The sequence below is a fragment of the Haliaeetus leucocephalus genome, unplaced genomic scaffold (assembly GCF_000737465.1).
Source record: "Haliaeetus leucocephalus isolate CR32 unplaced genomic scaffold, Haliaeetus_leucocephalus-4.0 Scaffold284, whole genome shotgun sequence".
NCBI classification, from domain to species: domain Eukaryota; kingdom Metazoa; phylum Chordata; class Aves; order Accipitriformes; family Accipitridae; genus Haliaeetus; species Haliaeetus leucocephalus.
The window spans coordinates 7,514,940-7,533,542 of record NW_010972720.1 but is presented as its reverse complement, the minus strand read 5'-3'; the positions used below and the strand labels follow the sequence as shown (position 1 = coordinate 7,533,542).

Below are 18,603 nucleotides of genomic sequence, written 5' to 3'. Positions count from 1 at the left end.
CCATTCATGCCCTGCAACCTCACCCACTCCCATTTTATGCTAGCAAGGACAGAAGTAATCAATGGTTTGGACATTTTTTTTTCTGCCAAATCAGAGACCACAGAGTTTATTTTTATTACAGCTTTTTATTTAGTAATAGCAAAGTCATTCATTCCTGCTTTTCTACTTTTTTAATCAAGTTTTTTACATTCTAGGCTAACAAGAAACACCATTTAAAAAACACTAGTACACTTCATCACATTGGTCCTAGGGTTATTATTCCATGACATCACTTTGAGGCAGTAGGTAACTCTCACGCTATGTAGTTTTTTCTAGAATCCAGTCTGAATACTCAGCAACTTTTGTGTAGACACCCGGCTGCCTGGGGCGAGCGCACCCTTCACCCCAACTGGTGATGCCCACCAGGTACCATACCTCCTCGTGCTTGCATGACAGCGGCCCTCCCGAATCCCCCTGTGTCATAAGAGAAAAAGACAGAGCATGCAAGGAAGAGCTCTCATCAGTATTTCTCTCACAAGAAAGCCTTGATTAAAATCAGCATCATTCAGCCTTAACACCAGCATAACCACCTAGATTTCAATCACTGTTGCTTAAGGCTAATTAACAGACTACTGAAGCAGGTTTTCTGTTTTTCTAGTAAATTGACTTGTAAATACTTTCCAGTCATTGCAAATAATTTACACTTCCCAAGAAGGTTCAAAACTACTGGCTTTTTTTTTTTTTTTTAATTTATCTACACAGACTGATTTAAAACCCAATGAGGACTTCATGTGCAAGTGAGAAAAACAGTAAATCTGCCAATGTTTTCTCTTACGACCTTGGTTTTAGTACCCAAACCTCAGTTCTCTGCGTGGCTTATCTTGTTTGAGTGACTCTGTCCCCCTCGGGATAAAACACCTCTCTGTTTTCTTTTGCTATTCCTGCCTGATCTTTCTGAACATAAGGTTCTTTATGGTAGCTGTTATGAGCTTTTGAGACAATAGCAAGTGTGCTATTTTTATAATACAGCATCTCCATGTTCTGGTAGACTGTACCAGATAAAGGAAGCTTAATTGGCATAGAGGAAAAATTGCTTCCCAGCTCCAAGGATTTTTATTCCTAATTACTCAATACTGATCATAGTAACAGTAACATTTTAACAGAAAGATGTTAAATGCTTAAAGTGAAAATACTGCATTTTGTAGAGAATTTAATCTTACTAATCAGACTATTTTCTTGTTGCATAAATTAACTCAGAATATTTAAATTAATGGAAGTGCATGAGTTTACACTCAGAGAATTTGGCTCACTGAACTCACACTGTTGTGACATTTTCAATTCTAGTGATGAACAGACCAGTCTGCTCAAGTTGTCTTTAGCCTTCCATTCCCCGTGCATTTTAATAGCATTGCTAGCACCCTCCCTCCTGGTTTGTACACAGTGGATGCTTTAAAATAAGCTTTCATGTACTGTATTTCATGTCAAGAAATAAAAATATCACATAGGAAATCTGCTTTTATTGGAGAAATGCTTTGAGATACTATACTGTCTTTGGATTTCTGATACACCAAAGGAATACTGCTTTATTCTCTAAATGGATGAGATATAGATATGTACACTCAGAGTTTCTTATCCACAGAATCTATCCCTAAAGACTTCAATGTCACTTAAGAAATGTTTTGTATATACCTTGATTTTCAGTGCTTTTGACATGCAAAAATGACAAGTTAATCAACAGCTCTATTGATAATGATATTTTTCTAATGGTGATTAAAAAATAATTACAGTATTCAATTATATATTTGAGCAAATGGTTGGAATATATGACTACATACTACTTCTTTTTTATTACCTTACAAGCATCCCTTCCACCTTCATCATATCCAGCACAGATCACTTTGTCACCTATTCTGCGCTTCCGATACCTTGCCTGGCATTCCTCTTTTGACATGAGGGGAACAGTAGCCTTTTGAAGAATATCTTCTACACGACCTATGTAATAGATGGTATGAACAGAGAAATGCTTGCTTCTAGCAAAATAAAAGTTAAAATTAAACTCTGGAAATCCCCATACAGTGATATTACAAAGTTGGAGACCACTGCTTTTAGAGTGTCATTAGATGTGCATGACACCGATTTTCTCTTTTTTTGTGTTAGTAAACAATGTGAATTGTCTGCTAAATTGAATGTTTTTATAATGGCGTTTTATGTCTCATGACTAGGCAAGCTTCAAAACTCCCTTGTGATTTGCAATGAATCCTCATATGAGTACGTCTTTCAGGACATTGGGCCCTGGAACCTGTCCTCCCATTAAGAGCATCACTTCGTGTTACTAACAATTATTTCTTAGTAATGTGTTATAATAGGTTTGGAATCTCCCAGGTGCCAAATCTGTGCTGCTCCATGCCCTTGTATTTTACAGGATGGAGAAATTTGCACGTAGTGTAAGTAAGAGTATTTGAGAGCAGCCTTTTCTTAGAAATTAACAGAAGAAATTAGGTTATACAATCTGTCTAAATGTGTTAGATTTCACATTGAACCCTAACCTTCAAATAGGATGGTGTATAGAAGAAAGGACACAGTTTAAATAGGTGTCTATATATATATATGTATACACACACATAAATGTTACACATATAAAAATATATATGAAACATGTACAAACAGACTTTGATAATTAACAGCTATTTGGCCTACCTCCATATAAAATCAGAGGAGTTCAAATCCCATCTACTACCAAAACACAAAAGTCATTGGCATTGTTTATAATCAACCTTCAGAATCATAAAAGCCACATGCTTCAATCTCTGATTTCTAAAGTCATATGAATACAATCATGTACAAAAAAAAAAATGTAAAAAAAAAAAAAAAAAAGCATGGGTTATGTGCAGACTGTAATTCAAAACCTCAAATTCAGTGATAAGTTTGTTGGCTTTGTTCAGCTGGAAGCATGAAAAGGAGTGTATATTCCAGATATATACTGAGTTTTGTCAGTAGATTAAGCTAGAATCTAAAGAAAAGTATTTGAGGGCTCTACAGGATATATTTATGCAACCATAAGGTTGCATTCTTACATACATTATTAAATCAAACAATTTATAAAATCTAATTTTTGTGTCTAAGCACAGAGCTATTTAATGATAATTTCATACATCTTTCATATATGTTTTATGATGCCTTAATAGAAGTAGATTCTAATTAGGAATTATATTACAGTGCTGGCCAGATAGCAATAATAGTAGCCAAGAACATAGTAGAATTTTCTCTTAAAAAAAGAAGGGGGTTTTCTTTTTTTTTAAAGAAGGAGGGCTTGGGGTTTTTTTAACCACATGAATTTTGCAAATACAAGAACTCACTGTTTAAATGTTTATCTGTACCTTTTTCTTTTCTGTAACCCCATCCAATTACCCAACAGTCAGTATAAAGTATGTTAGCATCTTCTTTTGATGGCAGGCAAATAGGCAGTTGAAGATCTAAAATATGATTAAAAATATTAGTTTGACCAGCAGAGACAACTGCAACATTAAGGTTTTGTGGGCGCCTACACGACCCCTGATGATAGCCTCCATGTTATGCCTTGTCCCTTACACTATATATCGTTCCAGTCACATAAATAAAAGCCACCCATTTTCTTTTCAAAGCCAACAGAATGAGATTCTCCTCAAACCCCAGTAACCGCATATTAAAGGAAGCCAGCCCAGGTGTCATGCACTGCCATACCAATGCCAGCCCTGTGTCATCCTGCACATTTTCAGAATTCCTCTGAAATACACTACATACCAGTAAAATTCATAGGCTTATCAAGTTTCATTAAAGCAATGTCATATCCAGTCTGTGCGTATTTATACTGAGGGTGAACAATAATCTCTTCCACTTTGAAGAAGGGCGTATCCTCATTTATTTCTGATTGTTTTAAAATACCAGCATAAACACGCCAAATGTTGGGATTCTCAAGACTGAGGGAAAAAGACAAACAGTCAGTCTGTGGCAAAGGATTTGCACTGATGTAGAGCTTGTGTGCAGATGCCAACATCTTCCCTTACTCCTGAGTGTACAGTGAACAGAACTGAGGTCCTTTTTTTCCTTTTTTTTTTTCACACTCTCAAAACTAAAAAAAGTTCATTTTGTCCCTTCCCTCCACTTCTTTCTGTTCCTCTCCCTATTCATATTTTCATCCCCACATCAGTTTTTTCTCTCCTTTATGTGCAGACTCTCATTGTCCTGATCCTTCTTCATCCTCCTTCCCTTTCTGCCTGCTTTTATTCTCCCTTTTTATCTTTTTTTTTTTTTTTTTAATTTTCAAGAGCCTAACGCAAGTAAATAAGATTCTTTCCATTCATTCCAACACAACAGCTTTACTAGTAATGAAAATAGGGTTGGGAATATAAATTCAAGTAGAGTCTATTCTAACACTTACTAGTTAGGAAAATGACACTAGCCAAGTAATATAGATTAGAAAGTGTAATATCATAGACCTATATGAAAAGTTCCAGTTAATCTTTATGATTTCAGCTTCACTTTGAGTAAGCTTAAGGGATATTTCATTGTGATATTCTACCATTAAGGCAACCTAGTAGTTTTGGTACATGCAATGAAGAAGATGCAAAACTTCTCCTAAATAAACTTTCCAATATTTTTGAAGATTTTTATATATGAATTCTTAAACATCAGTTAGGCTTAATAATTTCCAATTATCAAAGTCTATTTTTTTATTTTGCAAGCATATATTCTCCCTTTGCCTTTTATAATACTAGTAACTTCTACACTTGATAGCAGGTAGAGAATGATGTATTTTTTATATAGTTCTTTTAGAGAGTATAACCATTTCTATAAAGTTTGCCACTGGAGGCAAAATATTGGCAATACTATTCCACATGAAAACAATAATGGGTAACATACTACATTGCATGAGTAAAAATGCCTGATTTTGGACCATCTTGCTGGGTCAACATCCTCTGAAGCATTTTATCTGTTACTTGTCCCTTTTCTCCCATCAGACTGCATTGTAGCCTTACACTTTTCACTCTATAAATGACAGGATAACCTGCTTTACAGGTGATGACAATCTAACAAAGGAAATTAATCATCTGCATGACAATTAAATCAGCTTTTCACAACACAAGTAATTTCATGACCCAAATCCGATGGTAATTTGATTAACAATACAGACTATACACATGGGTGCAAATTAGCAATGTCTTAGGTATTGGCTGCTTTAAATTTTGTTCTCACAGCTGAAATCTGCATTAAAAAGAGGGTATTAATTGACAGGTTGATAGAATTTGGAAAAAAAAACCCAAAACTGTTAAAGAAATCCAGGACAATTGGGATCTGGATGTTTCATGTGATGAGAGACAGGTAGCTCAGGTACCAGAAGCAGCCTAATTGGATGCCCACAGAGATTTACTTTGTGTCGTGGTCAAATAAGTTAACTTGCTGAGCACCCTGCTGCTGAAGCTATCAGATTAGTACCATTTCCTAAGTGCCACAGAGAAATCTCTGAGATAAGTCATTTGAAGTTTGTGAACTGGAATAACCTAGCAACAGATTTTCCTTGATAGATGATATGGTATTACAATACGAAAAAGCTTATATCCCATGAGAATGTCAGCTTCTGCAGGTATCTGGTGTCTGCTTTAGAATTTCATCTTCTAGATGCATTAAAATAATTCAGCAGGACAAGGTATGGAGTTCCAGTTACATTAAGGATGTGAATAGTCTACCTTAGAAGTTCACCTTTTGGTTACATTACAACAGTTTATGTTATTCTAGTCCTCATTTTTTTTTTTCTGAAAGGTAGATCTCAACTTATCTCACATGCTGGATGAAATTTTGGGGTTTATTTAGGCCTCACCTCATGACGCAGTGAGCGGCTGTAAGAATCCACTGGTTGCTGATGATAGAGCCCCCGCAGAGATGCCTCTGACGAGACAATTTCACGTGCAAGCTGACTTGCCATGGCCATTCACCGGGGGAAGAGTCTGTCCCTCCAACGATCCTAATAGTTCTTGCAGAATGCTGTATACACACTATAGGAATAATTTGAAACTGTGCTTAAAGATAATTTTCACTCACCAAGGAAAATGAAGATGAGGCTACTGCTGATTGCTGAATAGGGACTGATCTATTGCAAAGAAGGAGATACATGATACATTCTAATCCCTTTATGGTTTATGATCATAAAGTCTATTAAAACCAAGTTCACAGTGCTACTGTTGGTGTTTACAATGAGCAGACCTGGCTGACTTCACTTTTTCAGAACACTCTTTAACTTCACAAGGCATCCCACTAGGACAATGCAACCAATTCAATGCAACCGATTAAAAAAAAAAAAAAAAAAAAAAAAAAAGGGGTTTGGGCTTCCTGTACTGAAATCCATTAAGCACTGCCTCATTTACATGAAAGAAGTTTTACTTACCAGTACTAGCTTTCTTTCTACATAATCTTAGCGAGTACCCAGAGATCCTTCCTGGCCCATGTACTATTGCCACTGGAGATCCATTCGAGGACATCCTTAGGTGACACTCACACTTTCTGTCAATGAATTAATGCAAAGATTCAGTTTGTACTTTTTTTATGCAGAACACATACATTACCCCCTCACCAAGTCTGTGGAATGATTATTTCAGCAATCTTTGAACATTTTAAAACATATATCTCACCTTTCTTCATTGCATGAATCTTGGAGGGGAAAGTAAGTAAAAAATTGGCAGCGGATCACGTCTGTGCAAACCTGCTGACAGGCTCTGTGTCCTTTAGTATAAGTGACATTGAGTTCATCTCCCAAAAAATTCATATGCATGTAAGCACGAGAATTGCAGGCTGTAAGAATGAGTGCATTCCAAGCATTAGAAAGTCTATTAATTTGATTAATTCAAAATTAGTATTTTTATTGTAATTTATTGTTTACCAGGAAAGGATCTTCTGCAGTTTAGGAGACCAAAGCCTGATACAGCATTTTCTCGTGATATAAGTGCCTCTGGTATCCCACTTGTTGATGTCTTCAAAAGGCAAAGATTTCTAAAATGAAATTTTTTTTTACAGTAACTAAATCTGTTCTTGCATCTTAAAATTGATTGTTTAGGTATTGGTAAGGGAAGGTACTTTCCTAAATGTGTTTTTTTCTCCCAAGTGTCTATCTGTAAAAGTATTTCATATGAAAATGTGTTCACTAAGTTCACACTAAATTGAGGGGCTTTTGTAGTTTTGTGAAATGGCATATTACTGTACTACTAAAGGTTGTACAGTATTTATACATACATGGAAGAGGTGACTTTAGATGATATATGCCATCTCAGCTTTGTTTCTCCCTGAAATTCCCTTGAAACTTTATTCTTCTGTTTTGTGTGGAATGTAGATTTTTAACTACTCTCACTACTAAGTATGAAAGAAGGAAGCTCAATAGAAACATTTTTAAACCTGTTAACTTTATCGAAAATCTTTTCAAGTAAATACCTTAATACTGCTAGGAAACCAGATGACTCTTTGATAATTTCATAAAATTCAGCTTTAAGTCATTAAAGCAATCTGGAGGTTTACTGTCTCTTTGATGTGTATAACTCTTTTCAGATTAACACCAGATATGCAGCTGCAATACAAAATGCCTGATCACACCAGAGAACAGATGAAATGCCCACAGGAAACTATAAATTTATGAATACAAAACGTAAAAAGCTGTGCTTTACTGAAAATAACCTTTTAACAAAAATTTCCATAAGTATAAGAAAATACTGGTCAAAAAAAGACTGTGTGCTTTTTTAAAAAAAAAATCTAGAGAATTGAAGTTAGTTATCATATTCACCTTTGGGATTCTAGTTGCCATTCCTTGCTAAAGAATGTAAAGAACAAGCACCTTGGAAAATATGTACAAATAGTTTGGCAGACAGAGATATCAGGAGTGAAAAAACTTGTAATATTAATTCCTGAAAATTCTTGATCTTCAAAAATGTCCATTTGACAATCTGTATAAAACAAGAACAAAATATGAAAATTCCAAAGCTTTTATTATGTCATCAGAATATTAAGGTTTACAGATTATTCATTTCTAGCCTTATTCACATTTTCCTTCCTTTGTGACTGATAAGCTGGAAGGATAGCACCACATTTTAACCAAAAACTATTTCTCAAGAACATTTTTGACTGTGCAAACTTATGGAGAGGACTACTGAGCAGGGATAAGGCTCATATAGAGAAGAGAAATGACATGTTAGAATACAGATTTGCTAATCTAATCAGCAATGCTTTAAATTAGGAACAGTGGAGATCAGTGTACAAATCCACAGTTAGGAATAAATCATGGTAATCTAGGCAAAGCCTAAAATAATTAAGGTAATGGGTATATCTAAGAGGATCATGGGAAGACTAGAAGAAAAATAATGGGATGATCCTCTTAACACTTTATTAAATGCTATTTGAAAAGTAGGCGGAATAAGCAGGAGTAACGTACAGTCTGCCCTCTGACATGACCAAAATAACATAACAGAGGCTTGGCAGGATAATTCACACCACCAGACTATGATATAGAAGTTACAGGAAGTACTAGCATGTTTAGAAAGAGAAGAATGAGTTGCCTTCTCCAAAGATATACTTGAAGTCCTAGTCAAAATCCTAGTGCAACAATAAAAAGAGGAAAAAAGGAAGCACCAGCATGGAGGATGTTTCTTGAAACTATCAAGTTGCAAAGACAGTAAAAACAGCAAAATGATCCAAAACACAGGACTTGGTGGCAGCAGAGAACTTCAGCTGTTGAGAAAGTACAGCAACCAAGTCAACACTGCCCAATAAGTTACAGAAACATGCTGGGAACATCTTAGTACAGAAAGGGAAAAACAGTAAAAGGAGGAGGTAGAGCTTAATGTGACTCCTGTTAATTTGATAAAGTTTTCAAAAAAAAATAAGCGTGACAGGATGACAATACAGGACAGTTAATTACACAATAAGAACAGGAAAAAAATTGGGAGACTAGAAAATAAGGGTCAATTAACTCTGACAATTAGTATGTAAGGTACCATGTTAAGGGGAAATAGAGTTCAGGAGAATGGATGGTTTCTAAAGGAGATTATATTTAAAGCACAAACGTGGATCTGGTCAGAATCTGACTGAAGCAACTGCAAAGTTTCTTTGTACAATTTAGCTTTTGGTGTTCACAGAGGGTTGCTGTGATTCCAAAAACTTTGAAAGGGGAAGCATCTATTTTTAAAATTATGACACTGGAACATATACAATGTAGGCCTAGTCAGCCTAAATACCATCAGAAAAAAACTAGAACAAATACTCAAATAAACCCATTTCAGATATTTACAACACAACAAGGCAGAAGGTGGTACTGAGGTTTTATGACTACATTTGACAAATCTCTGTCTGGACAGGTATAGTTGATCTGTCTTGGATTACGACAGATGACCTCCTTAGATGACCTCTTGATCCAATAGTACTGTCTAGGCTTCTATGATCCCGTGATTTATTCCTTTCTCTCTCTCTCTCCTCTTGCCTTTCTCGCAAGACAGAAAGCAAGGAAAGACAGGTAGGAACAAGATTGACCTTCACATGCTTTCAGAAATTCTGATTTGTGATGGATCATTACTGCCATGTCATCACTGTCATAAACCACATATGTCTCTGATAAAGTCTCAAATCCCTTTTGATATTTTTTTTTTACTTAAAATCTTATTGTTTGTGCATATGCTACAGTATCCTGATTCTTCTCAAAGTCTGTGAGCAGGACCCTCCTGAGTGCTGTGATTTTTCTTCTAAACATGAACACATGTCTTTCTAGTATATCTTAATATGAGTTTGGAAAAAAAAAAATATTCCCTCCATTCTCTCTCATACACATAGTGAGAGAATAGTTAAATTGTTTTCTTCTCTTTACAAAACTTTTTCTTCCTTTTTTTATTCTTCAAGATTCATTTTTCTTCAAGTGTCTTCATTGTTAAGATCTGAACAAAACTACATTTTCAATAGTTTCTAAAGATTATTCCTACAATAGGACTAGCAGAGTCTGAAGAAAATGTATTGATATAGAAAAAAAGATGAAGAGTCTTTACAAAATGTGATTTCTGTGGGAAAACTAGATTATCTGTGAGCTAAAACAAGGCTATGTGGAAGCAGAAGAACATCATCACCATTAAGAAGGGAAAATACCACACAGTAAGACAAGGTGGAGATAGATTTAAAAAAAAAAAAAAAAAAAGAAAGAAAGAAAAGAAAAGAAAAAAGTGAAAGATGTTTCAATTGAGAATAAGAAGGTATAATACACACTGTTTGATCTTGCACTCCTGAGAGTTTTGCCTGACTAATGATTGCAGGAACAAGCACAGACACTGCTTTCATCACAACTCACCCACAAAACACAGAATACATCCCTTCTTATTAGCCAGTTGTATTAGAAAGCTGCACGTCTTCATTAAAAATTTCTAAGTGCATACACAGTATACAAACATATTTTAGAAAGCTTTATATTCCTCCTGATCTTTGACTTTGATGGGATTTTACCTTTCATTTTTGTATCCACAGTACAAAGATAACATGCAATTTCATCAACCTAATCTTATGAAGGAATTCTTTAGATTTTCAAAGCAGGCAACTGTATTTGTAAGACAAATGATAAAATAGAAAATTTTAAAAGATTTGAATCTACTTTGTGCCCAACTATATTTGCAAGAATAAGTTTGCATTAGAATTATTTTACATAATGAAACATTTATACATGTTAGAGATAGACGGCACCTTATCATCCATAACCCTTAAAACTAAACTGAATCAGAGATTTTAAACAGTTACCTATTTCAGAAAGCTGGCATGGCTTTAAAGAGAATCCAGACACCACTTCATCAAGCACCTTTATGCTGGTTGGAGTTCCTACACTGGTATGTTTCAAGAAGCATTTTTTACTGAGTGACGAAGAATAAAGAAAGTGGTAAGACAACAAGACATCTTCCTTGGTCTACACCATCCTCCTGGCCCCATAATTCCTACGATGGTGCATGTTCTGGCCGTGGGCCAGAGCAATCTCCAATCTCCAGAACAATCTTCAAATGAGGAACAGAGCTAGCTGAACAATGTTTAACTTGTAAAATTGAGCAAATTTACAGCTCAAAAATAGGCCTGATAAAAATGAAATAATTTCTCTGGCTGCTCTGATGATGCTATTTCCAGAGCAATAAGCAGAGCAAGATTTAACAGAGCAATAATGCTGCACACCTACCAATATAATTTGCATTTTAATACCTCTAGAGGATTTTAATTTTTTTCAGTGCTATGATAATCAGGTTTGTCTTTCTCACCAATGGACAAATGAAAGCTCATTTACTACAGACATTTTCCTATCTGTAACTTTGAATAAACATTGCAAAGATGACAAGTCAAGGAAAAATTATTTCCTTGAATAAATTCTCACACCTTAGACTGCTCTGAGATTTACTCTACTAAAGCACAGGGCTGTCCAAGGAAAGGGATCAAACCTGTGTTTACCGAAAACTTGCATTGTGAAATGTTTCTGAGGCATATGTAAAAAAATGACAATGGTTATCATTGGTACATCTTTTTTGACACTGTTGATAGCTGTCAGCCGTAGTAACATCATCAATTTTCCCTTCCATATCCAGTCCTATGTGGACATCTGGGCTGCAAGCTGTGAAAAAAGAGAGACCAAGTTCTGAAAACATTCTATTCTTTTCCCCACCCCGCACCCCAAACTGCTCGAAAGATAGCAGTTCATGTGACACAGCCCTTACAATCCAGATTCCATGTCCCATGCTCACTTCAGTTACATCATACTTCACATATACTTCTAGTAACAAAATCAGAAGTGTAGGTATAATATAGAATCATAGAATTGTTTAGGTTGCAAAAGACCTTTAAGATCATCGAGTCCAACTGTCAACCCAACACCACCATGCCCACTAAACCATGTCCTGAAGTGCCGCATCTACGCATTTTTTGAACACCTCCAGGGATGGTGACGCCACCACCTCCCTGGGCAGCCTGTTCCAATGCCTGACAACCCTTTCAGTAAAGAAATTTTTTCAAATATCCAATCTAAACCTCCTCTGGTGCAACTTGAGGCTATAGTACTGCATGGCAGAGGAAAAAACTGGCAGACTTTGACAGTGCCTCTGCCTACATGAGAGAGGAGCTCTAGCTACTATGGCTGAGACCATGATGACATTAATCAAAGCAAGAACTCAGGATTAATACTACTTTCCCATTTCCAGATTCCTAGAGCTGTTTAAAAGGCAAATTCTGTCTTCATAAGCAACAGACATCTCCCATTTGAGTCAGAAGATTTAATTTACACTCCACAGAGGGAGAATTAGGACTGTGGGGTTTGAAATAACTTTCCGCCATGGAGGATGCAGGTTTTGCCTCATGGTCAGTGGGGTGTCTTCACAGAACACAAGTCAGCCAACCATTGGTGGGGGTTTTAAACGTATATGGGTAGATTTTCATTTTAGTGACATTAGTCTGATTCTAGAGTAACAACTCCAGTGGTACCAATTAGTCTATATAGCTTAAATAATAACATCCCACTGAAATCCATTTCGCTGGGCCAAAGCTACTCAGAAATATAAATGTGGCAGGACGTTGGCAGCAAAGAGCTTTTAAAAGTCCTGACTGCTCTGAAAGGCAAGTGGCAAGCAAAAGCAAGCACAACTGATTTGTCAATAGCTGCAGTGGAGAACTTCATAAAGTAAAACCCATTTATCCCTGGCATATTGAGGTGCTATACTAATAAAACTAAAGAATTATCCTGACATCCATAAGACACTATTTGGCCTCAAAGTCAGGAAGTGAATAAATATATTCGTCCTTATTCTGGTTTTCTGCAGTACCATGCTATGCTTAAAGCTGATCTCCTCTTAATGACATCATTATGATGGTACAAGTTCAAAACATATTTAAAACAACACATTTAATAGGCTTTAAATATGCCTGCTGATAACTCACAGGAATGGCACGCTGACACTAAGACTCTGTGCTTAGCACACATACACTAAAAGATGGAGCTGCTAGTAAATTATTACACAGTATCATGGAGATAGCAATATTACTTTGTGACTATGCATTTCTGCTTTGCTGGGCATCTGCTCTACAAAGTTAAAAGGCAGGGTCACACACACCATACGAGCAGCTTGCTGGAGTGGAATTGTAGTAGTAAATTAATCTTTAGAACTGGAGCTACCAGTTAAAGCATGTGTTCCCATCTGCCTCTAGCAAATAAAACAGTGACTGCAGGAGCATAATTTCCCTGTTACCTCATCTGGGGAGCCTCGGTGGTGGATAGTTGGGGCTGAAGGGTGAAACCAGTGGAAGATGTTGTAAGCTGTGTTTGAAAGAGATCTGGCAAATCAGTGCTTGGCTGCTTCCCTGATTCTGTTCCTGTTTTCAAAATGCTAATTATCTAACATCTACTATATGACACAGAGCATAAAATGCATACATGTGAATAACCATATCTTACCACTAATTTGGATGTTACACTGTTTTAAGGAATGTCCAGAGATGGCTCCTTCCATATCCACTTTTGGCAGCATTTCTGTATCGCTGTCTTTTAAGTAGCAGGAAAACCTGTGTTTTAAAATGCAGCAATTCACAGCTTTTGCAGTACAACACCGACTTTCATAATTGTTTCTCAGATGAAATGCAGGCTGTCCAATATCCCTCAACACTAAAATTTAGACAAGTGCAGTTTGGAGAAAGATAGGGTGGAGCTGCATCTGCGTTGTTGGCACTGGTGGCAGATTGCTTGGTGTATGTGAGAGCTCCAAGAAGTCTCATTAAAGTGAGAAGCAGAGCCCAGGGTGTGGAGAACAGAAATGCACTGGGCATAGAGAGGAAGGACAACTTCATCCTCCAAGGGTACTGAAGTTCTTAATTGTGAGAGAAATACGCTAAAGAGAGAGGCTGGGGGAACAGTAGAGGTGACCATTGGAGATGTGAAATTGCTCACATTGTCCCCAACAATAAATACGTGGCACAGAGGATGGAGCGCACAGTCAGTTCTGTTTCCTTGAAAGGACTGGTATGTGAGCATGAAAGATTGGGCATTGCCAAATTCAATCTTTCAAATTTAAGCAAATACTCTTTTAGATCACCAATTCTAAAGATACCTGACAGTTTTCCATGGCAACCCTGTAGCTTTCTCTGTGTGCCTGTGTTCTGTCAAAATGTTACCGAGTTCCTAAAGTTATCACAGGAGACCAGCAAAGGCCACACGAACATGAACATTTTACCTTTTTGCAGGATCTTTAGTCCATGCTGCTGGCAAATAGGTGAAGAGCAGACAGGTAGGATGGTAAGTACACACTACTTGGCAGTAATTGGCACTCGGTGTAAAAACCGTAGCGAGGTCTCCTCCTTGGAAGTATGTATTTTCATAAAGCTGAGTCACACATTCTGATACAGAATAACAAAATGCATAAATTATTAGAGATGGGAACATGCACAGTTCACCAGGAGAGGGTGAAGCCACTGCTCCTCTCTGTCATTGACCTTGCTTTTAAGACAGTCCTTTGGCAGATGAAGAGGGTTGAGGGGGCTGAGTGAGTAGCACAGTTCCTCTGAGAGTCTCATCTTTGCTCTCCAGCAGAAATAAAACTCTCTGGGGTGTCTCGCCCTGTTTCCTGCCTCATAGCCGATGCTGGAGCAGGGCAGTTTGAGCCGAGGCAGAAGGTCAAGCAGCAGGATGGGCCACAAGGCAGATCTGCACAGCAGAGAGGGAAGGGACCTTCTCACGGCAGGTCTTGGGAGCGGCAGAAGCATCTTCTGAGAGAGACCAGTACGGAGCACCATTAAGAGGAAAACCAGGAGAAGGAAGTGCAGAGGCCAAAAGGAGCTAGAAAGTTGTATGTGAAGACAGTGCTATTTTGTTTAGGGATACTCTGAGGCCAGAGTCACAGGCGGTGCCACTGTGCATAGCTTCAATGGCTCCCAGCAATTTATAAACCTTCTGCTCCCTCACGCTCCACCTTGAACCCCCTCTGACTTGCTTTGTGTCCTGGTTTCAGCTAGAGTAGAGTTAATTGTCTTCCTAGTAGCTGGTACAGTGCTATGTTTTGGGTTCAGTATGAGAAGAATGTTAATAACACACTGATGTTTTCAGTTGTTGCTAAGTAGTGTTTAGTCTAAAGTCAAGGATTTTTCAGCTTCTCAGGCCCAGCCAGCAAGAAGGCTGGAGGGGCACAAGAAGTTGGGAGGGGACACAGCCAGGGCAGCTGACACAAACTGGCCAAAGGGGTATTCCATACCATGGGACATCATGCCCAGTATATAAACTGGGGGGAGTTGGCCAGAGGGGATTGCTGCTTGGGAACTAACTGGGCATCGGTCAGCAAGTGGTGAGCAATTGTATTGTGTACCCCTTGTTTTGTATATTCTAATCCTTTTATTATTATTACTATTGTCATTTTATTATTATCATTATTATTTTCTTCCTTTCCGTTCTATTAAACTGTTCTTATCTCAACCCATGAGGTTTGGGGTTTTTTTCCTGATTCTCTCCCCCATCCCACAGGGCGAGGAGGGACAAAGGGGGTGGTGAGCGAGTGGCTGCGTGGTACTTTATTGCTGGCTGGGGTTAAACCATGACACTTTGCAGTGAAGAAAAAACTGTTACAGGAGTAGTGTCTCAGAAATTGTCCAGAATAAAAATGAGCTCAGCTACCACCTGGTATCTGCAGGAATTCATCATCAATTCCACATTGAACCCTGTAATGAAAGCCACTCACGCTGCAGACCCATGCAATGAAGATACCTAAGCAGCAACATGTTCCCATCTTTCAAAATGAAGGCATTTTTAAGATCTCCATGTTAAAACACACAAAAGGGCTGGCTTTGCAGAGGAGACCAATCTCGGTTTGTATTTTGCCCTTCAAAGGGGTAGCAAACTGGTTAATATGCTGACTTTTATTCCTGTATCTACAGAAGTGCTTTTTCTTAGCTAAAAGATAAAGAGAAAACACTGTATTTTCCCAGAATGGGAGGAAACCCAACTGAAAACATTTTACATAGCTGCTTAATCTGTTACTACAGAGCTATCATACTGTTTCAAAAGCTATTTAAAATTAAAACAAATGGAACTATCATATTGGATTTTACAGTTTTAAAATATTACAAGTTGATTTTATTTGTTAATGTGATTATAAACTCTACTTAGGTAATTCTATGTTTCCTGCACATGGCTAAAACATAAAATTTACCCCAAAAAAGGAAAGAGTAAGGGATTATTAGACATACATGCAAGATATGCTAATATCTTTTAAAGGTTAATTTCTTGGTAATACAAAATTTGTACTTTATAAACATCCAAATTTTCTGGTATATATACTTTCAAGATCTTTCTCTAAAAATTGGCATTTATTATTCTCAGTAGAGTTCCTTTGCCCAACATTGCCACTAACAGAAAAGCATTTTCTAATACTTAGAACACTCTAAGCAAATTCCAAAGTCAAAAGAAAAGAATATTAAAATTATTTGCTGTATCAGACATTTTGGATCTTATTTACCTTCTTCTATTATAAATTAACAGGCAAAAAAAAATTTATTTATGCTGTAAAACTATGTGCCATGTAAAACTATGCCAGTTCTAAATACTTTAATTTAATAAAAACATGTTTCCTAGGCCTCAGAACTGTTTCAAGATTTTAGTTTTGCTGAGATTTCAACCCATGTAAAGCATTTCCTTAAATAATACTACATTTATCTAACAGATTTTGCTAAAAATCTGAGTTACCTAATTGTCCTCCGAGAAAACAGTTAATACATTACTGAACATAAACCTGTGTTAGGCCTTAGTTATAATTTATCAGCACAGGGAACTTCAGGGAAATGCAATGCAATTTTTGTAGTTTGACTTTTGCTAACGGAACAAGGTAAATCATTAACACAGGCTGACATTGAAAAACATACACAATCACTAATTTTCCAGCGTATCAAGAGAATTCTAAAAAATAATTTACGACGAAACAATTGGTCCTGGAGTTATTCGCACTTATTGCAACAGACTGTCAAGCATGATGGTACATAGGTGTTACACAGATACCTTCTACATCAGTAGTTTCACGCGAAGGCAATGTGTGAATAAGACTGAAGGTTGGCGGGGTTTGTTTTCTTAAAAAAAAATAAAAAAGGATGCTGGCTCAGGAGCTCAGCAGCTGTCCCCCAGAGAGGCTGTTGGGCCGGGTGTCTGGAGCACGGTGGCCGTCTGTCCTGTCTCCTGCCCTGTGGGCAGTGCCTGGCGAAGGGGCTGAGGCTCCTCGGCAGCGGGGCAGAGGCAGGCAGCGAACCCCAGCACTGCCGGGCTGAGCCACCGGCAGCCAGCACGCCTTCCTGCTAACTTTAAGAGAGCTCTAATTTGGGCTGGGGGGAGCCAGGCTAGAGGCAAGTTCAGCTGAGAAGCACGGGGTGCCACTCCACCTCCCGCACCCCCCATCACCCGCAAAGGGCTCCCTTCCTAAGCTGCTGCTAAAGCTGCCAACCTTGCTGTTGGGTGTAGGACACTGAACATCACGCTGGTTTCGCAGTTACGAGCTGGACTCAGCCTCAGCCCAATAGAGAAATCTGCCTGTAGCGTGGTCCCGTGCTTGCTGGGCGAGGTGACACCATGGTGGGGGTGGTGGCAGGACAATGTCAGTAAAGCCCCATTGGAATGTTCCGTATCAGGTAATAGGGTTACGGGAGTTACCCAAACTTCACGGAGCGCAACCCAGCAGAATCAAGACAGCTCTCTCGGGACCAGACTGCAGTTACTAATCATCTCCCCTTCTAGAAGAGTTGCGTTACTCTGTGTGCCTATCTTAGGAATTATATAGTCACTTACCACTGTAAACGGAAGCAAGTAAGAAAATGAAATTAAAAGTCTGATAAATCCAAATCATCCTAAAAAACACAAAATCATTCTTTAGGATATGTTTAATAAAGGGTGTATAATTAGTTTTATAAAGTACCGCAAGGTGTCTCACTGATTTACACTTGTACTGTTACACCATTAATTCAAAATGATGTTGAGAATTACAAATTACAGCTGTGATACGCAGTTATGGCATATATAAAGTAGCATAAAAGAGCAACAAAGGTTTGTCCTTTACTTATGGTTGCAAAAAGCAATAAAGTTTATAAACACTTAGAGAATTTCTGCTTTGTTTTACAGCAGAATATTTATCCATGCGTAGACTAGGAGCAAGACTCCATCAAAATGTCATTATTAATCCTGACTGTCCTGGTAGTTAAGTGGATACTGTTATCAACGTAGCAAACAAATGATTCACACTCACTGCTTCTGGTACATGCAACATGAATTTTACACCATTTCTTTTTTTTTTTTTAATCACATGCTACAACTTAGGCTGTGAAAGAAACAAATAAATTAACCACACAACACAATCTATAAATAGACCAACATACACTGTCTTGTTGCTATCAAAACCTTTCACTGAATATCAGTTGCAATAGTGATTACGTACCTGAATATAGAGTAGGTCTGGATGAATGGATAAGGTTTATGCTCTACTAAAAAAAAATTTAAAAAAAGAGAAAAAAAGTCATCCACAGTTTGTGTTAAATATTACTGTGCCTGCAATGCTAACTTATCTTTAATATTTACTTTGAACGGGTACTCTTTCTGTC

At 37.5% G+C, this 18,603-nt stretch overlaps 1 protein-coding gene across 1 annotated transcript; it reads right to left on the bottom strand.

Annotated features, from left to right (window-relative positions):
- Window positions 1-297: 297 nt before the first annotated feature.
- On the bottom strand, window positions 298-17,855 carry LOC104833396 (coagulation factor XI-like). The gene is made up of 14 exons (XM_010570030.1): window positions 17,798-17,855; window positions 14,214-14,376; window positions 13,442-13,548; window positions 11,452-11,611; window positions 10,762-10,871; window positions 7,781-7,940; window positions 6,890-6,999; window positions 6,642-6,801; window positions 6,398-6,513; window positions 5,834-6,008; window positions 3,760-3,935; window positions 3,357-3,452; window positions 1,832-1,971; window positions 298-453 (listed from the first exon to the last, which is right to left on the bottom strand). The coding sequence occupies exons 1-14, from the start codon at window positions 17,853-17,855 to the stop codon at window positions 298-300; spliced, it is 1,887 nt and encodes a 628-aa protein (XP_010568332.1).
- Between the last annotated feature and the right edge of the window lie 748 nt (window positions 17,856-18,603).